General features: G+C 44.6%; 1 protein-coding gene across 1 annotated transcript in view; it reads right to left on the bottom strand.

Moving 5' to 3' along the window:
* WASHC1 (WASH complex subunit 1) overlaps nt 1-24,213 on the bottom strand; it is a 621,626-nt gene that overhangs the window by 252,447 nt on the left and 344,966 nt on the right. Inside the window, exons 5-6 of the mRNA XM_085652301.1 lie at nt 6,351-6,487; nt 5,369-5,504 (exon numbers count right to left, since the gene is read on the bottom strand). Coding sequence (XP_085508427.1) covers nt 5,369-5,504; nt 6,351-6,487 — 273 coding nt within the window. The remainder of the gene's footprint in view (nt 1-5,368; nt 5,505-6,350; nt 6,488-24,213) is intronic.

The following is a 24,213-nucleotide window of genomic DNA, read 5'->3' as shown; positions in this document are numbered from 1 at the left end:
AATACAAGGACTCAGAGGAACTGAACTTTACGCCCGTCATGGTCGAACTATACTCTCTTTGGCCTGAAGTACAGACACAATGGGTGACTATGATATTGCACGCCGAGTACCCTTGCTCTTTCGGATGCAGCTGATATCATCTTGCTGGCTCTCAGAAGGCGAGGTTTGACTGTGCATCACCCTAGTAGGTCCCCCCCACTAGGGCATTTCCCTACCAACTTATATCACGCTGTTCTGCGCGGCTTGATTATGAACACCTAAGGGCAGGGGTGGGGAGGTTTAGTCGGACATGCTTCGGATGCTACAGTGGGTGGGGGGAGGATGGCAGTTGGTTTAATTGTTATCTGTTTACTGCAATGAGACAGACAGATGCATGATGTTGCATTTTTTATTTCACGCGGAACACAGGGGATGCACTACCAATTATCACACACCAAAGGCACTAATGTCTTATTTGTCGACTCACCAGACAGTACGCATTATCACCTGGAATGTGCGAGGACTGGGAGACCCACGGAAGTGTTGTCACTTACTGGCCTATACAGATCGGCACCAGATACAAATCGCATTGCTGCAAGAAACACATACTAACCCACTGCACCCCACCACCTTTGCTAATAAAAGGGCAGACCATCGGCTATTCTCATCATACTCCTCCTATGCCAGAGGAACGGCCATACTTATTAAGAAACATACCCCCTCTTGATTAGTACGCTACTCGACAAAAATGGGAGATACGCCATTGCATGGGGGCGACTGGGCACTGACTATTACCCTGATAAGCTGTTATGGCCCAAATATTGACACCCCTGAATTTTTCACTGGTTTTAGGGGGAAATAGTGGAAATAGGCTCTACCCCCATCATTTAGGGAGGTGATTTTAATGTGGTCCTTAACCCAACGGAGGACAGATCTAACCCCGCACCACATCATTACACCAAATCATGTCAGATCTTAAAGGGAATCTAGACTGGCGCAAGCCTCCTAGATACCTGGCGACACCTCCACCCTCTTGCGTGGGAAGGCACTCACTTATCCACACAAGCAGCTTCCTGGGCACAGTTAGACTACTACCTACTGTCTCGAGGGTTGGTTTCCCTAATACGAGGTGTCACACACCTGGCCAGAACATACTCTGACCACTCCCCGGTTAAACTTACACTCGCCCAACCTAGGTACAACAAACCACACAGTAATTGGAGGTTACAGCCCTTAACGCTCCTAGACACGGCATTCCACCGTGAATTAGCAGATTAAATCCAAGATTTCTTCCAAAGAAACAGGGGCTCTGTAGATAGCGTAGCAACAATTTGGGAAGCTTTTAAAGTGACGATCCTGGGGTTTTGCATTTCTCAAAAGTTCTGGAGTACTTCGAGACATACAGGGCACGCTCCGGAAACTAGACGCAGAACTTAAGGCTTTGGAGAAGCAACTGACTTTAGGTGGTGGTAGTGACATTCAGCATACATTTCGGGAAAAACTGTTGGGAGTATACCTCAACTGCAGATAGAGAAACAAAATATAGAGGGAAATATTGGGTAGCACAGCGATATGGTGATGGGGAAAGACCCAGGAAAGCCCTAGCAGAAACCATACGTCGTCCGCGCTGTTCCAATTACGTACTTGAGATCTCTGGCCCTAGAGAGATACTGCACCGCGACACTGCCGACATACTCAATATTTTCACTGCACACTATTCAACATTATACACTTCACAGCGGCGGGACCGTTTCGAGTTAGATAGCTTCCTTGGAGACGTAGCAATTGCATGGCTCGGTGATACTCAGAGAGAATTTCTTGGTGCCCCCTTTGAGCTTGATGAAATAAGAGAAGACATCATGCAGATGAAGTCTGGACAGCCCCCCGGCCTGGACGGGCTGCCTGACGAATTTTATAAAACTTATATAGACTTGATGTCTCTGATCCTAAAAGAAATATACGAAGATTCCCTAGAGACTGGCACACTCCATCCCTCTATGAGAGAAGCACTAATTACGTCCTTACTTAAACCTGGCAAGTCACCTCTGCAATGCGATTCCTATAGACCGCTGTCCCTTATTAATTGTGATACAAAAATATTGGCAAAGGTTATTGCCAATCTCTTCTAATTCTGGAGAAGCTGGTGCTTTCTGATCAGGCAGGGTTCATTCCGGGCAGAGCAAACACACAAAATCTTCGTACCTGATTTTCCATCCTACAGAATGTTGCTCCTGAACTGCCGCTGGCGGCAGTTTTTTTAGACGCCACTAAGTCGTTCGACTGTCGAATGGGATTATCTACTTGGGGTGCTCCAGCGTATGGGATTACTGCCTATATTCATGTCCTGGATTAAGCTATTGTATCAGCTACCAACAGCAAACGTTTTAATTAATGGATATCTGTCTGACGCATTCCCAATATCCAGGGGCACACGGCAAGGCTGCCCACTCTCTCACCTACTTTTTGCGCTTGCAATTGAACCATCCATTGGCATCTAAATTACATCAACATCATCAAGCTAAGGAATTGCGATGTATCTTAGGACAGATCCCCATATCTTTATATGCGGATGATATTACCCTCTATTTGAGAGATCCACAGGAGAATTTAAATCCTCTCTTGAGAGAATTTATTTTTTTCGGGAAGCTGTCTGGGGTACACAAACTGAGAGAAGTCGCAAATATTTCCCCTAACAACTGCAGCCACACAATTTCCCCTGGACTTCCCATTGGAATGGTGCGAGTCTGATCTACGTTATCTCGGGGTTGTCATATCCAGGGATAGGGAGGAATTGCTGCGCCTGAATTATGGAACCGTCATAGATCGTATTACGGATTGTGTTACCCAATGGATCTCGCTGCCATTATCTCTGGCAGGGAGTGCTGCACTGATCAAGACGGTGGTATTCCCGCAAATATTATATTTATTCTTAAATATCCCATATTATCCCGGCCGCACCTTTTTTCAGACCCTTTGGTCAGAAATGATCGGGCTGCTCTGGGGGGGCAAACAAGCACGCCTGCAATGGACAGTGCTTACACAACCGTATGTACAATGAAGTTGACATTCCGGATTTAGAGTTGTATTATGATTGCGGGCAAGCCCATTATGCCTCATATTGGTTTCACCCCCCTCAATACATGCCATAGATTGCAGCGGAGCATTGGCTGGCTGATCCAATCCCTTTAGATGGCATGTTGGGCACATTCCCCTGTACACGCGATATTGCACCTACCACAATCACATACACTGAAGACGCCTGGCACCGTATTCTGACTCTTCTTCAAAGCCCAATGTTGTACTCACTGCTCCTCCCACTCTCTTACCATCCCCACATGCTGTTGTTCCAAGAAACAGGATTCCGCAAACTCTGACCGCACCAAAACTACCACATGGGGAGATCTATACCAAAATTAGAAATTTCGGGTCTCCGAGCTCTTTTTTAATGAGATACGACCGTCTTCATTGGATATATTTTTATATGTCCGGCTACGCCAAGGCATACGATCTATCACTCCAGAGTTCCCTCAGAAACCCCCTGCTCTGGCTCCCTTGCACATGATGCTACATAATGCGTCGCCAGGTCACCTGGTCTCTACACTATACTACACAATACGCGATCAACGGACATACTCTATTAGCTCGGGTCGTGCAAAATGGACTCTGGAACTGGGGCGTGAAATAACGGATGATCAATGGACATACTGTTGTTTAGAAACAGGACAAATATCAGCGAGTAGTAGGCTACGTGTTATACACTATAAATTTCTGCAAAGCTTATATCATACCCCTGTAAAAATGCTGTGCTTTAAATTAAAGAATACTGATAATTGTGAAAGAGGTGGTAGTCCAGGGCAGACTTCCTACATCATTCCTGGGGCTGTACGAAGGTGAGTGAATATTGGGCTCAGGTTCTTGACACCCTGGAACAGATGGCACTCATCACCTTAGAGCGCACACCTTTAATAGCATTGTTGGGATATACTAAATGTATCCCTAAGTTATGTCGCAGATATATTGCCATTGCACTGTTGTTGGCCAAGCATAGGGTAGCCTGTCGGTGGGGAAGGGGAAGAGTGCCAAAGTTTAAGGAATTGATTCATAATTTAGTCTTCTTCCAAGAACAATTGACTCGGAATGCTGAAACGCTGACACGTGCCTCTTGGGCAAAAGATATATGGGGTCCTCTGCAAAGCTATCTCCTCACACACCCGACAGGATCCTAGACGGAAAAGCCGGAAGTCCTGTCGTGATATGAATTTTTCACATTTCAGGGACCTGTAATATACCAGTCGCTCATGTCGGGCGTACTCTTCCACATGTGTTTTATGGTTGTACTAAATCTAATGAGATATGGGTCATATTTTACGTTCTTGCATTGGTGGTGTTAATTTTTTTGTGAGATCTAGAAGTCCTTACACGTTTTCTGTGTCTGCCTGGTGTGATATGCTTTGTGTGATAACCAGATGTCTTAGCTGATCTTAGAAGGGGCAGCGAATACGCCCATATGATATACTGGTTGTCCAACCCATCTACTATATTGCATACCATGTATCTACCTGTGTGAAGCTAATATTGCTTCTTTTTTTTTCTTCTACTGTTCTCATCAATTCATCATGTCTGCTACAATCCGCTACGAACTTGCTGTAACCCAATGTTTTTTTTGTTGCAAAATTCTAAAAATAAAGTTAAAAAAAAAACAAAGATGGCTGCCAATGTATGTCAAGAAACACCAGGCATACGTGCATCAAGACGTACCAGGCGTATGTGTTGTCGTTCAAGTACACAGCAACACTTAATGCGCTGCGCTCCAGCTCAGGGTTCAAGAAGAGATCAGGAACGAGCGTCACGTGGGAACATGGCTGGCCCACTCAAACAATGCCGGCAACCGCTCGAGCAAAAACAGTAAAGTTCAAAGGCAGCAGTAAGTGCTAGCAAATTCACGCAAAGTCAAATGCACTCACGATTTCTATGATGCGGGTGTCTGCTGGGTTAATTACCCAGAATTCCTTCCCAGGCAAAAGGGAATAGTAGAGATGTTGGTGGGTCAACGATCATATAATAGCTCTGTAAATTCAGAATACTCCAAATCTTCATCCACCCCACTCCTGGTACCGAAATGTGGTGGGTGAATGAAATGACAGCCGGAAGAAAGTTGTAGAATCCAAAATAGCTTTAATAAGCATAGATTATGACCCACGCACGACCATGGAAACATAAGGGTGCTCACAGGAACACAGCAAACTGCTCTAGCTAAGCTGACGTTCCTAGAACCAAAGAATCACACGTACACAACAGGAGGCTAAAAGCCTCAATCACAAAATAGAATCTCATCAGGAAATACATAGAATACTAGCATACTACAATGAGGAAGTTTGCTATGCCTCACCTGCCGTTCTAGTTGTTCTCGCTTGCTTATTGATAGTGGTGCATCAAAAAGTTTCTCCTCAGTTTCCGTTCCCAGGGTATTGTGGGTTTTTGTTACGGCACCTGCCAGCGGATCCAGGAAAACATACTTTTTGTATCTAAAAAATAAGAAAATATTCACAAAGCTAAAAATTCAGGAACCTTAATGACACTTTCCTGAAAGAGAAAAGTCCAACAAAACTAAAAAATAAGCTAATAATAGCTCATTTCAAAAGCTGGTTTCAACAGAAAAAAAATACAAACTACACACTTGCCACTAGGCTTTTATACAATTGTCCATCCTCATGATTTTGATACATTTAGTTCGTTTTCAACAGTGTTTGGGAACTGCCTACAAAAAAGGCAGATCTGGGATAACATCTCCAAAAACCGCTTCATTATAAGAGTCTATCCATAAATGTTCCTTCAGATGATGGGCAGGAGGTGTAGTACTATGTCATACAAAACATTTAAGAACCAGAAAGGATGAGATTGAGAGCGTAGGATGGATATCGCTTGGGGTTTTTAATACTCAGAAGAGTCTTGTGGATGAGAGGAGATGGACGTGAGGCTTACCAATCTGCGAAAACAAACCAATTAAAGACCTCAGGAAGAATCACTCATCATGGATTGTCTTACCATCAGAATGTGAATTTAAACAAAATGTTCTTCAAAGACACCCCTGTGGATTTTATCTTCTGTAAAAATTGGTCTTTAAAAGAACTGAACCTTCCAATTGATATCTAGCATATGTACCAAAATGTTTTCTTTGCAATAATTTGAAAAAGAAAACGTGACTCATTGGAAAAAGGGATCATAACTTCAATGTCTTTGCTACAACCGTCTTCTACAATTCGATTAGAAACTCATTTACTTAAGAAGACATCAATGATACCCACTGGAGCTGTGCTAGCTTCTGTAGTGGTACATACACAGTAGGATCTCACCTATTCGCTAATACTTACAAGTTTTCTGATGTATTAAATAGCAGCAGGGAGCTAACTGAGCTGATGTTCCTTGGGAGGCTCCCCAGACCTTCCTCTGCAACATCTTCCTCATGGATCCTGGTGTTCACACAAACAGGAAAGTACTTGAGCTTCTCCTGGGTAAAAGACAACCAAAGTCAGGTGTTAATGTTATTTACAGTATGCAGTGCCTTGAACACGTCAATTAACTACTCCAGGAGCTGAGTGATAAGGAAGAACAACATTAGACAGTGGGATTTCAAGCACACACTTTACACAGGGCTCTGAAATTAACTAGATGGCCCTGCATCAACTCCACAAGTGGAAATGCACTTGTTACTTCAGGCACCTCAGCCCAACTCTGGCAACAGTGTACATGCACTGTATGTGTCGGGTGTTGTAAGAAATTGGATTACTAATCGTGGTGAGCGACTACTCACACTATGGAATAATCAAAACCCTTAAAGTCGCTAAATTAACCTGAACTCAACCCCTTGGTAACTATGGCACAGCGCATACACGCTTAATTTAGGGCAATGTGTGAAGTATTTATGCAGCACAAAAACAATAATAAAGGCAAAATGCAACATAATACAAAACACAAACCGAATTTGGAAAACTGTGTAAACTTTAAATTAAAAAATACACCAAAACCACAAACCTCTAATAAGGGGAACCAGAATAGCTCCAAGAAGCATAAAGTGCCAATGATACTCCACAGTAAACCAGGACCTAGGCTCAATTTGAGGCTGACAGCGATAGATCGCGAGTCGGATACAGAAAGATTCATCCTGGTCAAAGATTTTACCTTCTGACTTTAGTCCTTTAAGTACCAAACTACCACCGGAGTACATTTTTAAAGTTCTCTGGGACATCAGGCACTTAGAGACGCACAAGGTATCGGGCAGAGGCAAAGCAGCAGGGTCCAGTTCATATCCAGTTGCAGGAAAAGGCCTCTTGTTGCTTGTTGTGTCCCTGTAGCTTTAACAGAAGATCAGCCTTGTGACACCTGGAGTCCACTTCTTTCTACTGGGTACAAGAGTGAGGAGGTCCAGTCCTTTAGGGCTCCTCTCAGGCCATAGACAGCATGTCCAGTCCTCTTCTGTTCTTCTTCAGGTCCAGGAGTGTTCTTTAGTGGGCGTCTGAGAGGCCACATTTCACATTTGTGCCTGGCATGAGATAGTGGGTGGGAATGGTTCATGAGCATGCTCTAAACAATGAGGTAAAAGTTCATGCGGATAACCTTAGCCACATTAGGCATTTTCAAGCTGGCATAAGCCTCCGCCACACTAAACTTTGGCTCTGAGGGCTGGGGATGCATCTGGGGAGTGTACTATAGTAATCCTCGTGTCCTCTCAATGTTAAGAAAAATTCCAGTTTTGGGCATCACTATACCCCCAATAAACTCAGTGACAGAAGCCTGGTTGAATAAAGAAGGGTTTTTAAGCAACCAGGCAGTGGATACACAAGAACAGTTTAGGTATCCTATTTCACCTTCTGAAGTGCACCCCAAATATCACATGTAAAACCCACAAAAACCTGTCCAGCAGGATTAGACATCCAGGTATGATTTAACACTGTAATGCCAAAACGAAGCCCACTGAGATTGGGGCCTGACTGTGAGGACAAAGGCAGGGCCCTGCCCAGGTGTCATCTGCCTGTGACAGGGAAAGCCTCTTTTAAGAGAGCTTGAAGTGTTACATTTAAAACCCCAGCAGATCTATTAAGCAGGATTTGACATTCAAGCAGGGTTTGGCACTGAATTATCAAAAAGGAGGTTCACAGCCCCACCCTGCATATTCTGTCAGGTTCTCATTTGCTCCTGGGGGATATTTAACACACATTCACACCTATTCAGATGTTAATTACTGTCTGGCAGAAGTGGAAGAGCAAATGCAAATTGACTGCCAGAGGCTTTGGACAGGGAAAAGGTAACTTTCTATAAGTACCCTTTTCTTAATATTTCACCATTGAATTGGATTCTTAATAACTATAAAATAGTTGCTGACTTATTTTTCTAGTGGTTTACTAACCAAAATTTGCATTATCAAATGTAATAATGTAACCCAATGTATTCCTATGAAACAGCAAGTATTGCGACAGAGAAAATAGTGTTTGGGGCTTTGTACTGCAAGGACACATACAACATTAAATTCCAATATGTCCTATTTTTTTATTGCTTTAGGAGCAAGGTCAACAAAGGGGTGACACATATTTAAAAGGAGTGCTTGGATCTGTTCAAAGGGGTTACTTTGACAGGTCGGATTTACAGTTGAAAACTACAACAGCCAGACTACAAATGTTAGGCATGCAGTTAAGTCTGTATTGTCACTGTAATGGATGGTACAATGGATGCTGCAGTCAACTAGTGAAATTTAACTTACAGGCCCTGGGCACACTTTACACCAATAGGTAGTGACTTAAAGGAAAGTTAAATAAGTCAATTAGGGGTATACCAAATTAACTATGTTAAAATTGGCAGCACAGGCATATTATCTCTAGTTAGCAGGAATAAAGTGCACAAAACTCTAATTCCGGAATGACCCAGCAGAAAGGGAAAATTTCCTACAGGCATGTTTCCCACAGTGAGCACACTTAAACAGAATGTACCCTAGTCAAAACAACCGATGCCAAAAATGGTTAAGATTTGCAAAATTGTGGACTTAAATATCACGCTCAATAGTACTCCTAAATAAACCTGCAGTACAGGTGCTATGCCTTTCTTACTGTGCCTAACACCTTTCAAATAGCCAACATGCCAACATGCCTAAAAGAGAACTCTACTCCAATTTCAAAGTAGAAGTCTTTAGTGAAAATCAGGAGAATCCTGTAGGAGTGGATTAAATATACGGAGCTGTGTAAAACGGAGATGATGAGGACCCTACATGCTATAGCCCACCCTAATTATAGTCTTTGTACAGCAAGGCCTTCTTGGGAGATTACTGCTCCCATTGCCTCATTCTTGAAATTTTACTAATGGATGGAGAAATCTTGAGAGGTTTTCAAAACACTAAGAATGTTAAGTCCATTCAGCAATCTGAATGAATTATTTAAGAGTGAGCTTGGTTTACTGAACCCTTGCATCTTTCTTCTTTCCCTGCATAGAGCAAGAGCTCTGTGAGTTAAGTGGGCAATCCTGAGCATGCTGCCCTTGGGAGAAGAGAGCCAGTGTCAATTGCGTGCGTGAATATATAAAAAGGTACAGAGAAGAGACTGACTGCATCAAGCTTGGCAAAGTAAAATACCAAACCGATTCTATATATCATGCATCTGTCCTATCTGACAAGGGGATTTAGCCGTGGGGTTGGGGAAAATCTTTCACTGCAGCTGAATTTGGGAAATATCTAATCGGACACTCAGACATATTTTGGGTACTTTTTAAATTAATGGTTATATCAAGCAGAATATACAGTCACACATCTTAGGGAATTTACTTATCCAAAATGCACTTGCCACACCTTTTCATCATGCGTTCATTTTTAGGTCGAGCCTAGAGCCAGCGCGCATGCCCTGCTCTGCTAGGCTTATTGTAGAAGAGTACATGAATAAAAGCTTCGCCCACTCCCCCTCCAATATTTGTGATTGGCTTGTGTCATTTTCTGTCCTAAATGCTGGCTTCTGATTCGTCAATAGGCTTGTTAGCCCCTCCTTAGTACCGCCTCCTCAATTGTCACCTCCCATGGCCACTGGTCCTTTTACTTTGGTTGTTTCTTCTCTTTAGTCTTACTGCACTATTTTCTTTAATGAGGTTCTCCTACTGTAGGCAGTCCTTTGGTGCCTTCTCCCCCCCTCCCGTTTTCGTGCCTTCTTATCCCCTCCCTCCTGTTGTCGTGCCTTCTTTTCCCCTCCCCGCCTGCCCTCCCGTTGTCTCTGCCTTCTCCTACCTGGTCGCCCTCCCTCCAGCTGTCCGTGCCTTCTCCCCCTCTACCTCCCGATGCTCGTGCCTTCTCTTCTCCCCCGCCCTCCCTCCCTCCCTCCTTACAGATGTCCGTGCCTTCTCTTCTCCTCCCCCCCCCCCCACCCCCCAGATGTCAGTGCCTTCTCCTCGGCTCTCTGTACACAATTTGCCCTTCAATTATGGGTGACTCCCTTTCCAAAAGCTTCTCGGCTCAGAACTTAGACAAACAAACCTCTTCCCTGCTTGGGTCTCTCAGTCGGGCGTTGTCATTCATCACGCTGAACCAGACCTCCTTCCTCCACAGCGGTGGTACAAATGGCGCTCATTGCTCAGACTCCGTTCCTGCACTTAGATTAAATAAACATCCCGAGCCTTTGCCGAGATGTTGCAGGCATCTCCAGACGTCAAGTGATGACAGTCGCATCAGGCATTGGCGGGGCATCTATTAAGCCACTTTCGTCCAACACCGTTTGGGCTTCACCTTCTGATAATCTCTTGGCAAGCCTGTGTGCCAAGATGGCGTGTCCCGAAGTGCCACCCATGGCAGCTGAAAGATAGTTCATCCATGCTTGTCGTGGACAATTGCCAAATGATATGGCAAACATGGCAGAGTTGGTACCGTAATTGTAGGCTTTATGAAGCAGCAATGGGCTTATTCCGCCTCTCACGGTGATTGCACAAAGTTTGTAAACTGTTACAAGTGAGTACACGGGTATAAATGCAGAGCTAGAACAGTGGGTTTTCTCATAGTGGTGGGAAACCACGTTGGTGTTGACAAACCTCGCAGTAGTGTTTCATTCCTCTCCCAAATGTAGCGATATGGAATCTTTCCATAGATATCTCTGTCGCTTTATTTTCTTTAAATGCATGGCGTGTAGTTCCCCTTGTACAAGGTTTTTCCATCAGTTCAACTTCACCTACCTGCTAAGGTTGAAAGTCTGAGAGGAGCCTTGTTAGATTTCAATCTGCGATCTGCATATCAAATCCAGTTTCAGCAGCTAACACATAACTCGCTAAGCTATCTACCCAATCAAGACATAAGTACATAGAATCAGTGCAGTAAGTAAAGCAGATATAAAGCATAAAGAGGCTTGGAAAACAGTGGATAGTGCAAAGGCACAAATACTGTTTGCCCAGGTGCAATGGGTTAAGAGATGACTTGGTATACAACCTACCGTGTATTACAGAAGACAACAAGTGATTGCATTAAAATGAGACGTAAAGCTGCCTAGAAGCAAGCAATCCTTTGTTATGGTAATTTTGGGTCATAGGACAGGCCTTGTGCGTAACCTTCCCACATAAAGAGACAACTGTGCCCGGGAGTTTTGGGACCATGGTTTTAGATTCCCAAGCAGGAGATTATGAGGTAGGAAATCTGTGGTGCTGTTCTGCAAAGGAGCACTTCCTTTCTTCTGCGCTTTATCTATTTGGAAGTACAGACTTGTGATGCAGTGGAGAGAAAGGGCAGAGGCCTGGAGGTAGGGATGCTTCTCTGAGACACCATGAGACCCTGTACATGTTGCTCTTAAGATGGCCACTTCTTGATAAAATAAGGAGAATTTACTTAGGAGAAGGAGGCGAATTGTGCGTGACTCTTGTACTGGCCTTTCAGCCACATGCATTTACCCCCAGTAGGCCTCAGGCCAATGGAGATGCTTTAAGTCCATGATGAGCTTCTGGTACCCAACAGTGCCCCATAGCCAGTTTTTAGGTCTATCATACACAGCACATGCAGTTTGCTCCACGACGTATTGTTTACAATTCACGTCAATGTATGTCACTCTACTCTACCCCACTCCACTCTAAGCCACGCCACTTTAAGCCACGCCACTTTAAGCCACTCCACTCTAAGCCACTCCACTCTAAGCCACTCCACTCTAAGCCACTCCACTCTAAGCCACTCCACTCTAAGCCACTCCACTCTAAGCCACTCCACTCTAAGCCACTCCACTCTAAGCCACTCCACTCTAAGCCACTCCACTCTAAGCCACTCCACTCTAAGCCACTCCACTCTAAGCCACTCCACTCTAAGCCACTCCACTCTAAGCCACTCCACTCTAAGCCACTCCACTCTAAGCCACTCCACTCTAAGCCACTCCACTCTAAGCCACTCCACTCGCCACTCTACTCCAAGACACCCTATACCACTTTACTCTGAAACTCCCTCTACGCTACACCATTATATTCTGCTCTGTGCCACTCTACTCTACGCAACTTCACACCACACCACCCTATTACACTCCATCCCACTCAGTCACTCTATCCATGCCTTTCTACTCTACACAACTCATCTCCACTCTATGCCACTCCACTCCAATGTACTCTACGCCAATCCACTCCACTCCACTCTATGTCACTGTACATCATACCACTCTACTCTGTGCCCCTCTATGCCATTCTATTCTCCAACATTCCACTCCACTCCACTCCACTCTGTGCCACTCTACTCTACGCAACTTCACACCACACCACCCTATTACACTCCATCCCACTCAGTCACTCTATCCATGCCTTTCTACTCTACACAACTCATATCCACTCTATGCCACTCCACTCCAATGTACTCTACGCCAATCCACTCCACTCCATGTCACTGTACATCATACCACTCTACTCTGTGCCCCTCTATGCCATTCTATTCTCCAACATTCCACTCCACTCCACTCCACTCTACTGTATGCTACTCTACACTAAGCCACTCTACTCTACGACACTGTACTGTACACAACTCTACTCTATGCCATGACTCTCTACGCCCCGCCATGCCATGCCCCACCCCACCCCACCATGCCACGCCACACCAGTAGCTTTTAGTCAAGCTGCACAGCAGGTACACTGCTGGACAGCACGACTAATCAACATTAGCAAAGCCAATATGGCATAGGCGAGATCTATTGGCTTTGCCAATGCTGGTTATTCACATATATTTTGTCGCCCTCATGATAAAGCTTCAGAGCACTTTCTAGAATATAAATAGGCAGGCAATACACACTTCTAAATGAGCCCTGGAGTGCTGATGCCTTAAGAGGGATGTAGATTGCAACACAATAAACCACTTATATGGCTTCCAAATGCAAATCCATTATACGTACGTTTAGTATGTAGGATAGCAATTTATGTGGCATTATGGCACTTTAATAAGTCACTTAATTCCCCAGTCTGGGGGATTCCTGTTCGCTTCAAGCCTTCTGAAGGCTCTTGTATCTGTGAGGAGATCCCTTCCAGCACCCATTCTGGTCTTAGCCCACAACCTCTGGAAGAAAGAAGGAGGCCTTTTGGCCCCAAAAGGTGACCAGTTAAGGTCTAAGAACAAGAGCCCATAAAGAACATTCAAAAGCCATATAACGTTTTTTAAATCAAATGGAAATGTTCCAACTTGAAAGCCAAACCGATGCATCTGGTACTTAACCCCACACTTCTCACCTAAGCACCCTATAAAATATTTTCATCCCATTGCTAAAAGGGAAGCTGATAGGTAGATGCAAGCTACAGCTTAAATCTGTTCAAGTCTAGGCAGTGAAGGACAGCAGCTAGAAGTCCCCTATCCCAGTTCTGGCCTCTTGCATTTCGAATTACGAACCCTGTGATTCCTGGACACTGAGCTGAAATTGTGAGATTATAGTTTTATGTGTCAATTCTTTTTTACTCATCCCTAAATTATATCCACAGTACTAAACCTCTTGTGAAGTGTAGTCTTGTGCCCATGTAATAAATGTAGAGGTCAGTTGTCTTTCAGAGGTACTGCAGCCTTTTGTTTCTTGCAATCTCTGGCATATCACTGTTAACTCTTGGGGAAACGGCATACTTTATTTTCAGTGGCGTAGTGGGCAAAAGAACGATGGATTTAACCCAGATCTCTTGACTGGGGGAGAATGTCTGCATTGTCAGCATTCCGTCCATCATTTGTTTGTTGTAACGCTTTTCGCCCTAAGTGGGATTGGTATTCCCAGACGTGGGACCCGCGCTCACTACGCCACTGGAGTCAAGCTATCCTGGCTGATGACGGCTGATAGCCAGAAACCGGTCCTAGGATGCTTGATTCCGGTCCAGGGAAGACATGGCTTGGCAGTTCGGGCTGGACTGTTCCCATGAGGCACAGGGTCAAGACTGATTTGCATATGGCCATGTCTAAACTGGGGTGGCGTAGTGGGCAAAAGAACGATGGATTTAACCCAGATCTCTTGACTGGGGGAGAATGTCTGCATTGTCAGCATTCCGTCCATCATTTGTTTGTTGTAACGCTTTTCGCCCTAAGTGGGATTGGTATTCCCAGACGTGGGACCCGTGCTCACTACGCCACTGGAGTCAAGCTATCCTGGCTGATGACGGCTGATAGCCAGAAACCGGTCGTAGGATGCTTGATTCCGGTCCAGGGAAGACATGGCTTGGCAGTTCGGGCTGGACTGTTCCCATGAGGCACAGGGTCAAGACTGATTTGCATATGGCCATGTCTAAACTGGGGTGGCGTAGTGGGCAAAAGAACGATGGATTTAACCCAGATCTCTTGACTGGGGGAGAATGTCTGCATTGTCAGCATTCCGTCCATCATTTGTTTGTTGTAACGCTTTTCGCCCTAAGTGGGATGGGTATTCCCAGACGTGGGACCCGTGCTCACTACGCCACTGGAGTCAAGCTATCCTGGCTGATGACGGCTGATAGCCAGAAACCGGTCCTAGCATGCTTGATTCCGGTCCAGGGAAGACATGGCTTGGCAGTTCGGGCTGGACTGTTCCCATGAGGCACAGGGTCAAGACTGATTTGCATATGGCCATGTCTAAACTGGGGTGGCGTAGTGGACAAAAGAACGATGGATTTAACCCAGATCTCTTGACTGGGGGAGAATGTCTGCATTGTCAGCATTCCGTCTATCATTTGTTTGTTGTAATACTTTATTTTCAGTGCCATCTACGAGTGGTTACCAGTTCGCTGTCACTGAAACATGTCTCTAGGTTATTTCCATGGGCGCATAGGTTGCCTCTCACAGGAACTGCAGCTGGTCCTCTCCATGCAAACTTTGCGAGGGCATATGTTGGTTGTGGATGTAAGTCGGATCTATGTTACCCAGATGCATGTCATCATAACCCTTTCCTCTGCTCTCAAATCCAACCTGATAAATGCAATTTTTCCATACAGATTTACATGGGATATTTGCACTCTTCAAATCCAACCTGCTGAATGCACTTTCAGACGAAAATGTGTTATCATCTGTTGGGTTTTAGCCAGGAAACTCATGGAAGGAATACATGAATAATGGAGGTGAGAATCTGGAATTGAGAGATGAAATGTAATGCTTTGAATACGGGCAGTTGCTTTTCTCTTGGCTACCCTGCATCATTGTGACTGAGAAGTAAAAGTCACCCTTTAAATCATCTTGGCATATGTATTTCCATGAACCCAGAACATGGAACTGATGATGTGTTAGAGAAACGAACACGAGTTTTCAGCCGCCAGGGCCGCGTTGGAACGCTGTCAGAGCACTGGAGAACGTCATGGTAATGCAGCAGCGATACCTTCAGGATTCTAGTGCCTGGAAGGTGTTGCTTGAGTAGGTGAGGCAAACAGAGGTGAGGTGAGGAACAGTGAATTGGCGATTTTGGGCCTCACGTCAATCAGCAGACACGTCATTGAACCCACACACGGACGTGCGCTTTCAACGGACGTGCAACTGACGCCAAGTTGGGTAGTGCGTCCTTGAACCGCACAGACCGTGCACTTCAATTTACCCAACAATGTTACTCGCGACACAAGAATCCTCGTATTGCACCCAGTTAACAGCTTGACAAGTCATGCGTAGCCTGCCTGTCACCATTTTGTTTGTAGCAGGAGGTAACCATGCGACAGCAGGTATGCAAACACCAGTGCAGTGTGTTTATTTCACCCGCTGCTCACCATTAACTGCCTTCACTACGCTTTGCCGCTCACAAGTAGAAATCCAGCATTAAGGTAACGGCTGAGCGCTACCGATTTCAGCGCCTTGCTCCCGTCATGCGCGCGACTTGTGCAGGCTCATCACTACTCCTCAGAGCCCCGCAAGTCACATGCGTTCCTCCTGTGAAAGGTACTCCTCTACGCGACTGTCTCCGCCTCAGTTTCTCTTGTACCGACACCTCAGCCCATAAAACAGTCCACATATTTGTTTTCTGCACTTAATAGTTCTTGCTCACAGGGGAGCAATGTGTTTTTGCTACTGTTCTGGGGCAACATTTGGAGCATGTATTTAGCATATCTGCGGGTTTCAATCGGTGATCTGCACACCTTAAAAGGGTGGATCGCGTTGATCTGCACACCTAAGATCCATAACAGCTGTGCCTGTGCGCACATCGAGATCATTGGTGATTTGCACACCTCAACTTGAGAGTACGAACATGGTGATCCGCACACAGCACATTGACTACTGCATTTACCTGTTATTTACAGCAGTTCGCAGTTTAGCATGCAACAGTCTGTTATACCTCCGACAGCATTTGTGTCATCGCCTGGTTTGTCCCCTGTTGGTTTGGAGCAATGGAATGAGGGGTTTGAAGTGTAGTTAGAGGCTACTGAAGGTGATGTGTTCGCCAAAGAAGAAAGCATTTGCAATATTGCGTCTCTCCTTGGGCACAGAAGGTAGGAAAGTGTTGAAACATCTACCTGCATCACCTGTTTTGGGGGAGGATGATTTGGTTGATGACTATGGATCAGCCAAAAAGGTGTTGGATTTACAATTCATAAAACAAACACCATAATTAAGCGACAATTTTTTTAATAGGAATTGCCTGGTGTGTCCGTTGAAAAGTTTGAGAGTGATCCAAGAATTTTAGCTATGTGTGACTTTAAAGTATTTGAGGAAGAAGTGATACAGGACCAGGTAGTGGAGAAGTCCAACAGCAAAAAGATATAGGAAAATGAAAAGTTGCTAACGGTAGAAAACCTCATGTTAGAAAAAGTTATTGAAATAGCGAGTGGTACAGAATCAACCACAAACTTTATGGAACATAAGTCCTTAAGTACGCAGGTGCATATGTTGCCAATAGTGGAAAGGGTATGCCCAGACGTGGGTCCCGTGCTCACTACATCACCGGATTCAAGCTAGCCTGGCTAATGAAGGATGATGCCCTGAAACTATTCCCAGGATGCTTGTTTCCGCTCTGGGCAGGACCTGACTTGGCAGTTCGGGCTGGATTGTTCCCCTAACCCCTTCAGTGCTCTGGACGGCCGGGAGCCGTCATGAGGAACTGTGGGCGTGTGCTCATGACGGCTCCTGGCTGTCCTGGGCAACCAGCCACGGGGGGAGAGCTGGCGAGCCCCCCGTTGACCGCTGATCTTGCTGCCCCCACCGGGGAGTGCCCCCCGACACCCCCGTCCCCCTCCTTCACGTCATCTAATGATGTCAGCCCGCATTGCGCACAGACATCATTAGATGAAACTGGACGCGCTGGAAGCAATTTGCTCCCAGCGCGTCCAGGAGGAGAAGGTGAGTTTCTCCTCAGGGAGGGTTTTTTTTATTTTCAAACAGAGGCATCGGGGGAAAAGCCCAAATGAATTTTAGATGGACCACCAGCAATTTTTTTGTTTTTGTTTTTTTGGCCCTTGGGCAAGGGAGGTTTAGTCTGGTCGTTTCTGCCCCACTGAGGAGGGGGGGGGGGGGGGGGGGGGGTTGGCCCAAAATGATTTCAGATGGCCCACTAGGCCACCAGGGATTAATTTTTTTATATAGATGATTGTGGGGAGTGGCCCCATGGACAAGGGTCACCCCCCTTTATGGGGTTGAATATTTCAGCTGTTACTGACCCCTTGGGGTTGGCCTTTTGCTTTTAGGCCCATCTACCCGCCATCTTGGCTGGTAGATTGTGTGTGGACTGGTTCTTATCTGCATATGTGATTGTAATGTTTTATTTCTCCTATATTTCTAGTGCTTTTTGTTCTTGTTGGCGGTTTCTGCAGTTTGGCGTAGTTGCATTTATTTGGTAAGAAAACCTTTTTTTGTTATGTTTACTCCAAATGACTATTATTATCATGCACAAGTGAATTTTTAGTAAGTGGCGTCAAAACAGCAGCATATTTAGTTTGCTTTTGGACCGTGACATTCTTTGCGATCTCTTTTGCATTGTCTTATGTGTAATTTTCTTTTCTTTTTTAGTGGGATATTGTAGGTCCTTGCTGTGTCTGTGCAGAGTAGGTGGTGAGTCTATCTGCTTCTGACAAGTGAGTGGTATAGTTTTGGAGTATATAGGTCTTTGTGATAAAGCCACATTTTGTTTATTAGTTTTTCTACAAAGTGTTTGTTGTTGTTGACTTGTTTGACACACTACCTTTGTTTACTGCTCAGCAGGTGGTTGGCATGCTTTTTGAATCTTACTCTGAGCAGGATTATGAGACTGACAGTGCGTTTGAGGGACAGGAGAGAGGGGAAGATTCAGGCAGTGAGTTGTCTCTCCACATGGAATCATCGGATGATGAATCTACTCTCAGTGCGGCTGAAGCTACTCTCACACAAACTACCACAACTTTCCCACACAAAAATGTGTGGAGAAAGTGATTTTTTCAGCTAAATTTGAGGTTTGCAGGGGATTCTGGGTAAGAGAACGTTGGGGGATCCACGCAAGCCATACCTCCCTGGAATCCCCCGGTTGTCTAGTTTTCAGAAATGAATGTGTTTGCTAGGATTCCCTAGGTGCCGGCAGAGCTAGGGTTAAAAAACTACAGGTAGGCACTTTGCAAAAAAAGGGTCATTTTTCGTTGTTAAAATGTGTTGTGTCCACCTTGCGTTTTGGGCCGTATCCTGTCGCGAGCACTAGGCCTACCCACACAAGTGAGGTACCATTTTTCTCGGAAGACTTTGGAGAACCCGGGGTGGGTGGAATTTTGTGGATCCACACGGATTCCAGAACTTTCCACCACAGAAATTAGAGGAAATGTGTTTTTATTTACAATTTTTCAGGTTTGCAAGGGATTCTGGGTAACAGGACCTGGTGAGTGCCAGTCAAGTCACCCTATCCTGGATTTCCCTGGGTCTCTAGTTTTAAAAAATGTATAGGTTTGCTAGGTTTCCCTAGGTGCCAGCAGAGCTAGGGTTCAAAAACTACAGCTAGGCACTTTGCAAAAAAGGGTCATTTTTCACTGTGAAAATGTGGTGTGTCCACCATGCGTTTTGGGCCGTTTCCGGTCGTGGGCACTAGGCCTACCCACACAAGTGAGGTACCATTTTTCTCAGAAGACTCTGGGGCAAGCGGGGCGGGTGGAATTTTGTGGATCCATGCAGATTCCAGAATTTTCCACCACAGAAATGTGACGAAAATGTGTTTTGTTTGGACAATTTGTTAGGTTTCCAATGGATTCTGGGTAACAGAACCTGGTGAGAGCCAGTCAAGTCACCCCATCCTGGATTTCCCTGGGTGTCTAGATTTAAAAAATGTATAGGTTTGCTCTGCTTCCCTAGGTGCCAGCAGAGCTAGGGTACAAAAACTACAGCTAGGCAAAAAAAGGGTAATTTTTCAGTGTGAAAACATGGTGTGTTCACGTTGAGTTTTGGGCCGTTTCCTGTCACGGGCACTAGGGCTACCCGCACAAGTGAGGTACCATTTTTCTCGGGAGACTTAGGGTAACACAGAATTGTAGAGCAACTGTTATTACCTATTGACTTTCGATGCATTTCTACCTTCCAAATGAAAGACAATGTGTTAAAAATAAGTCATTTTGAAAAATGACCTATAATTCTCATGCTAGTATGGTTACTCCCCATTTCGGAAATGTGCAAATATCTGCTGTTTCCAACTCTATATTTTGTTCCCATTTCAGAAATACATAGGTGTCTTTCATACCAATTTTTCCCTGTATACATTTTCCCTAAATAATTGCTAAATAACCAGTAAATAATAAAAAACCATTGCAAGATGCTGCTCAGTTATTGGCTCTGGGTTCGTCGGGTTCTTAGTGAACCTAGACGTCCTATATATCCCCACAACCAGAAAGGTCCAGCAAATGTAACGGTATATTGCTTTCATACAGCTGTCGTAATTAGGAGAAGTTACAGGTGAAATCGTTGACACAAATGGCTGTTTTTTTCCAACTAAATTAAAAAATTTCCTATATTTAACTGTTAGTTTCTATGAAGAAACCTTGAAGGATCTACACAAATGACCCCTTGCTGGATTCAGAATTTTGTTTAAGTTTCTAAAATGTATAGCTTTCCAGGATCCATTATTGCTTTCATACCCATTTCTATCATTTACTGTTAATGTTGAAAGCACAAAAAATAGCAAAAACAGGCCATGTCCCCAAAAAATGCCACAACTGTGTGAAATAGATTGGTTTTCTGACAAAAGTCTGCTTGTCCCTGAAAGCTGGGACGATGGTGATTTCAGCACCACAACCCCTTTTTTGATACCATTTGCAGGGAAAAAACCAGATGCTTTCATCTGTAGCCCTTTTCCCCATTTTTCCCCCAAAAAACAAAATTTGGCTGTATTTTGGCTAATTTCTGGGTCCCCTCCAGGGGAATCTAAAAACCCTGGGTACTTTTAGAATCCCCATGATGCTGGAAGAAAAGGACGCAAATTTGGCGTGGATACCTTATGTGGTCAAAAAGTTACAGGGGCCTAAGCGCGAACTACCCCAAATAGCTAAAAAAAAAAAAAAGGCTTAGCACGGGACGGTGGGGGGGTGGTTGGGGAGGGGTGTGAGGCCTAGCAGTGAAGGGGCTAAGGAACAGGGTCAAGCCTGATTTGCATATGGCTGGGTCCAAACTGGGGTGGTGTGGTGAGAAAAAATATGATGGATTAAACCCAGATCCTTGTGATTGGGGGTGAATGTTTGCATTGTCAAGCATTACGTCCATCAATTGTTTCTTTTGCAAATGTCACCCAAAGTGGGAAGGGTATGCCCAGACGTGCGTCCCTTGCTCACTGGATTCAAGCTAGCCTGGCTGATAAAGGGTGATGCCTTGAAACCGGTCCCAGGATTCTAGTTTCCGGTCCAGGGAGGACCTGGCTTGGCAGTTCGGGCTGGACTGTTCCCATAAGGAACAGGGTCAAGACTGATTTGCATATGGCTGGGTCCAAACTGGGGTGGTGTGGTGAGCAAAAGAATGATGGATTAAACCCAGATCCTTGTGACTGGGGGTGAATGTTTGCATTGTCCAGTATTCTGTCCATCAATTGTTTCTTTGGCAGCAGTCTCAAACCAAGGCAAAAGTAAAAGAAAAATGGCCCATATCTAAAGAAAGGAGAAAAACACTGAAGTGTTATCAGTGTGGGAGTAAAAACCATTAAAAAAATATTCTCTTACGTGTCCCACTATAGACAAATTGTGTGGCAAGTATAGAAAAAAGGGCAACTTCATGAAAGTGTGTAAAGCAAAGTGGAATAAAGTACAAAAAATATCTAAAAGTGTGAATACAGTGGGAAATAGTCCTGACATGAGTAGTGTTAATAATTTTGTAGAGCGCACTTATACCCGGAGGTGGCTTTGCGCTGGATCAGCATTAACAGGACAGTAAGGGATTGATTGTTGAAGACTCAGGTCTTTCAAAAACTTTCTAAAATACAGCAATGAGGGTGCGGCTCAGATATTAGGGGGCTAGAGATTCCAGAGTTTAGCCACTCATGAGGCAATGCTCCTGCCACCCCATTTTGTCAAACATATTTTTATTAAGGTTTTTGACAAAGTACATCATATTACATTACCATCGCGTTCTTCACATGAGTAAAGTTAAAGAATGTTTACAAAAATGTACACAGTGAAGAGGCATGCATATCGCTAGGGCCAGTCCCCAGCCCAAACATAGTGGAATGCACACTTTAGGGGTACAGTATCTAACATAATAGGGCGTAGGGTAAGACCCCGCTCACTGCACATTGCAAAAAGTAATGCTAGAAGTGTCCCATCAACCTTTGTGGCAGCTCTCTCTGGAGTCCTTCTGAATCGAGGGTGTTGTGTAGAAATTACTGCAGGGAAGTAGAAACTGCTCCTAACTATGGAGCAGTGAACAACAAGTAGTTACCCAACTCCTCCCCACCCCCCACCCCCCACCCTCAACATGGTGGCGGCACTGCCACCCCATTTTTGTTTTTTTTAATCTGGGGTTGGAATTGTCATTGACCCTTTTGAAAGAACGCTTGTAGCAGGCTAAAGTGTGCTTCAAAAATTCAGGACCGGTACTGTGAAGGGCCTTGTAGGTGATGCAAAGAGTCCTGAACTTATTAATGCGATTCCGAGCGGTCAGCCGGTGGAGTCCCCTTATGGCCTGAGAGACTGAGTGATATCTGGGGAGATTTAAAAGTAGTCCGGTTGTAGCATTGTGTAGGACCTGTAATTTGTTAAGAAATTGTTCTTGAAGGCCTGCATAAAGGCCAAAGCAGTAATCGATTTTGGATACAGCAAGGAGATTACTGTCTTTCTAGAGTTGATGGGGATAAAGAGCAGAACGTGTATGAGGATTTTAAGTGTGATGTAAATAGAGGATATGACAGAATTAATGTTCTTGCCTACGTTAAGGTTATCGTCTACAATGACCCCCAAGCTTTTGGCATTAGAGACTAGCTGTGGAAGAGATCCCATTTCTGAGAGCCAGCTGGTGGGGACCCAGAAATGAGGATTATTGACGAAGAGGATAACCTCTGTTTTGTCCGAGGTTAACTTAAGAGAAGGTTTGCCCATCCAGATTCCAATGGCTCTCATGCAGATGTGTAACTTAGAACTTATATTGTCTGAATTATTGGATGCTGACACAACAATTTGTGCGTCATCTGCATAGGAGGTGGGAGAGCGCCTGAAGGATCTTATGAGAAAGGCTAGTTCTGAGACACACAAGTTCAATAGTAGAGGACTAAGCGAGGACCCTTGCGAGACCCCACAAGGAAGGGCAAAAGGATTGAAAGTGTAGTTATCCAGCATCATTTCATGTTCTCTATTCCTTAAAAAGGGTTCTAGAAGGCTAGAATTTTACTTTTGAAATGCAAGGATTCCAGCCGGTGGATCATGGTAAAATGGTCCACCGTATCGAAAGCCGCTGACAGATCTAATAGGAAGAGAGCTGCAGTGCCTCCCTCATCCAAAGTAGCTCTTAACTCATCAGTGGCTTTAATCAGTGCAGTCTCTGTACTGTGTCCAGGTCTAACCCCAAACTGCGAGGGGTCTAGTAATTGGTTTGACTGGACAAATTGTATAAGTTGAGCTTACATAATTTTCTCAATGACCGTTGCTGGATAAGATAGTCTGGATATCAGACGATAGTTAACTGAAGAGTTGGGACTGAGGTTAAGTTTCTTCAGAAGTGGAAGAATTGAGGCCTTCCACAACGAAGGGAATGAGCCGCAGGCAAAAATAGAGTTAAAAATATTAGTCAGTTATGGGGCAATAAGATCTGAAATACGTATATGCACCAAGGGTGGACAGGGGTCATATAGGATGGGGAGCCTGAGTTTAACAACATAATCTTCATTACTTGCTTCAAGTTAGTGGAGGCAGACTCGGCATGGAAAGCCTGATTCAGGGGGTTTAACGGTTTCATTGGAGGAGCTAGGGGTGTGAAAAGGCTTATTACTGGCATCTAACATGGTGAAGATAGCAAGCTGGTTATAGATTTGCCCTACTTTACCCCAGCAGTAAAGAGTTATAGCATCACAAGTTGACTTACTGTTAGAGCCTTTATGTTGTGGAGGTTTGGAAAGTTTATTAATCACTTGAAAGCGTTCCATAGTGGAATTCTTTGATGATGCAATTTGTTGTGTTAAAAATGCAGTTTCTTTCTTTAATAACTAGGCATTTATACTTTGAGAGAGAGAGAGAGTTTATACAGTTCTTTCTCATAGGCATCATATAAAGACCTCCATTTTCTTTCTCGTCTCCCTCAAATTCGTTTTTCAATTCTGAGGGCTTCAGATAACCATGGGGCAGAGTGATTTGCTGCTTTTTAGCAGGGCCACTTTATTGATAGCAGTAGTTAGACACTGTTTGATGTGTCAAGCTCCGGATCGTGGTTGAGAG

The sequence above is a fragment of the Triturus cristatus genome, chromosome 4_1 (genome assembly GCF_964204655.1).
Source record: "Triturus cristatus chromosome 4_1, aTriCri1.1, whole genome shotgun sequence".
Taxonomy (NCBI): Eukaryota; Metazoa; Chordata; class Amphibia; order Caudata; family Salamandridae; genus Triturus; species Triturus cristatus.
The sequence above is the reverse complement of the archived record's forward strand: the minus strand, read 5'-3'. Positions and strand labels throughout refer to the sequence as shown.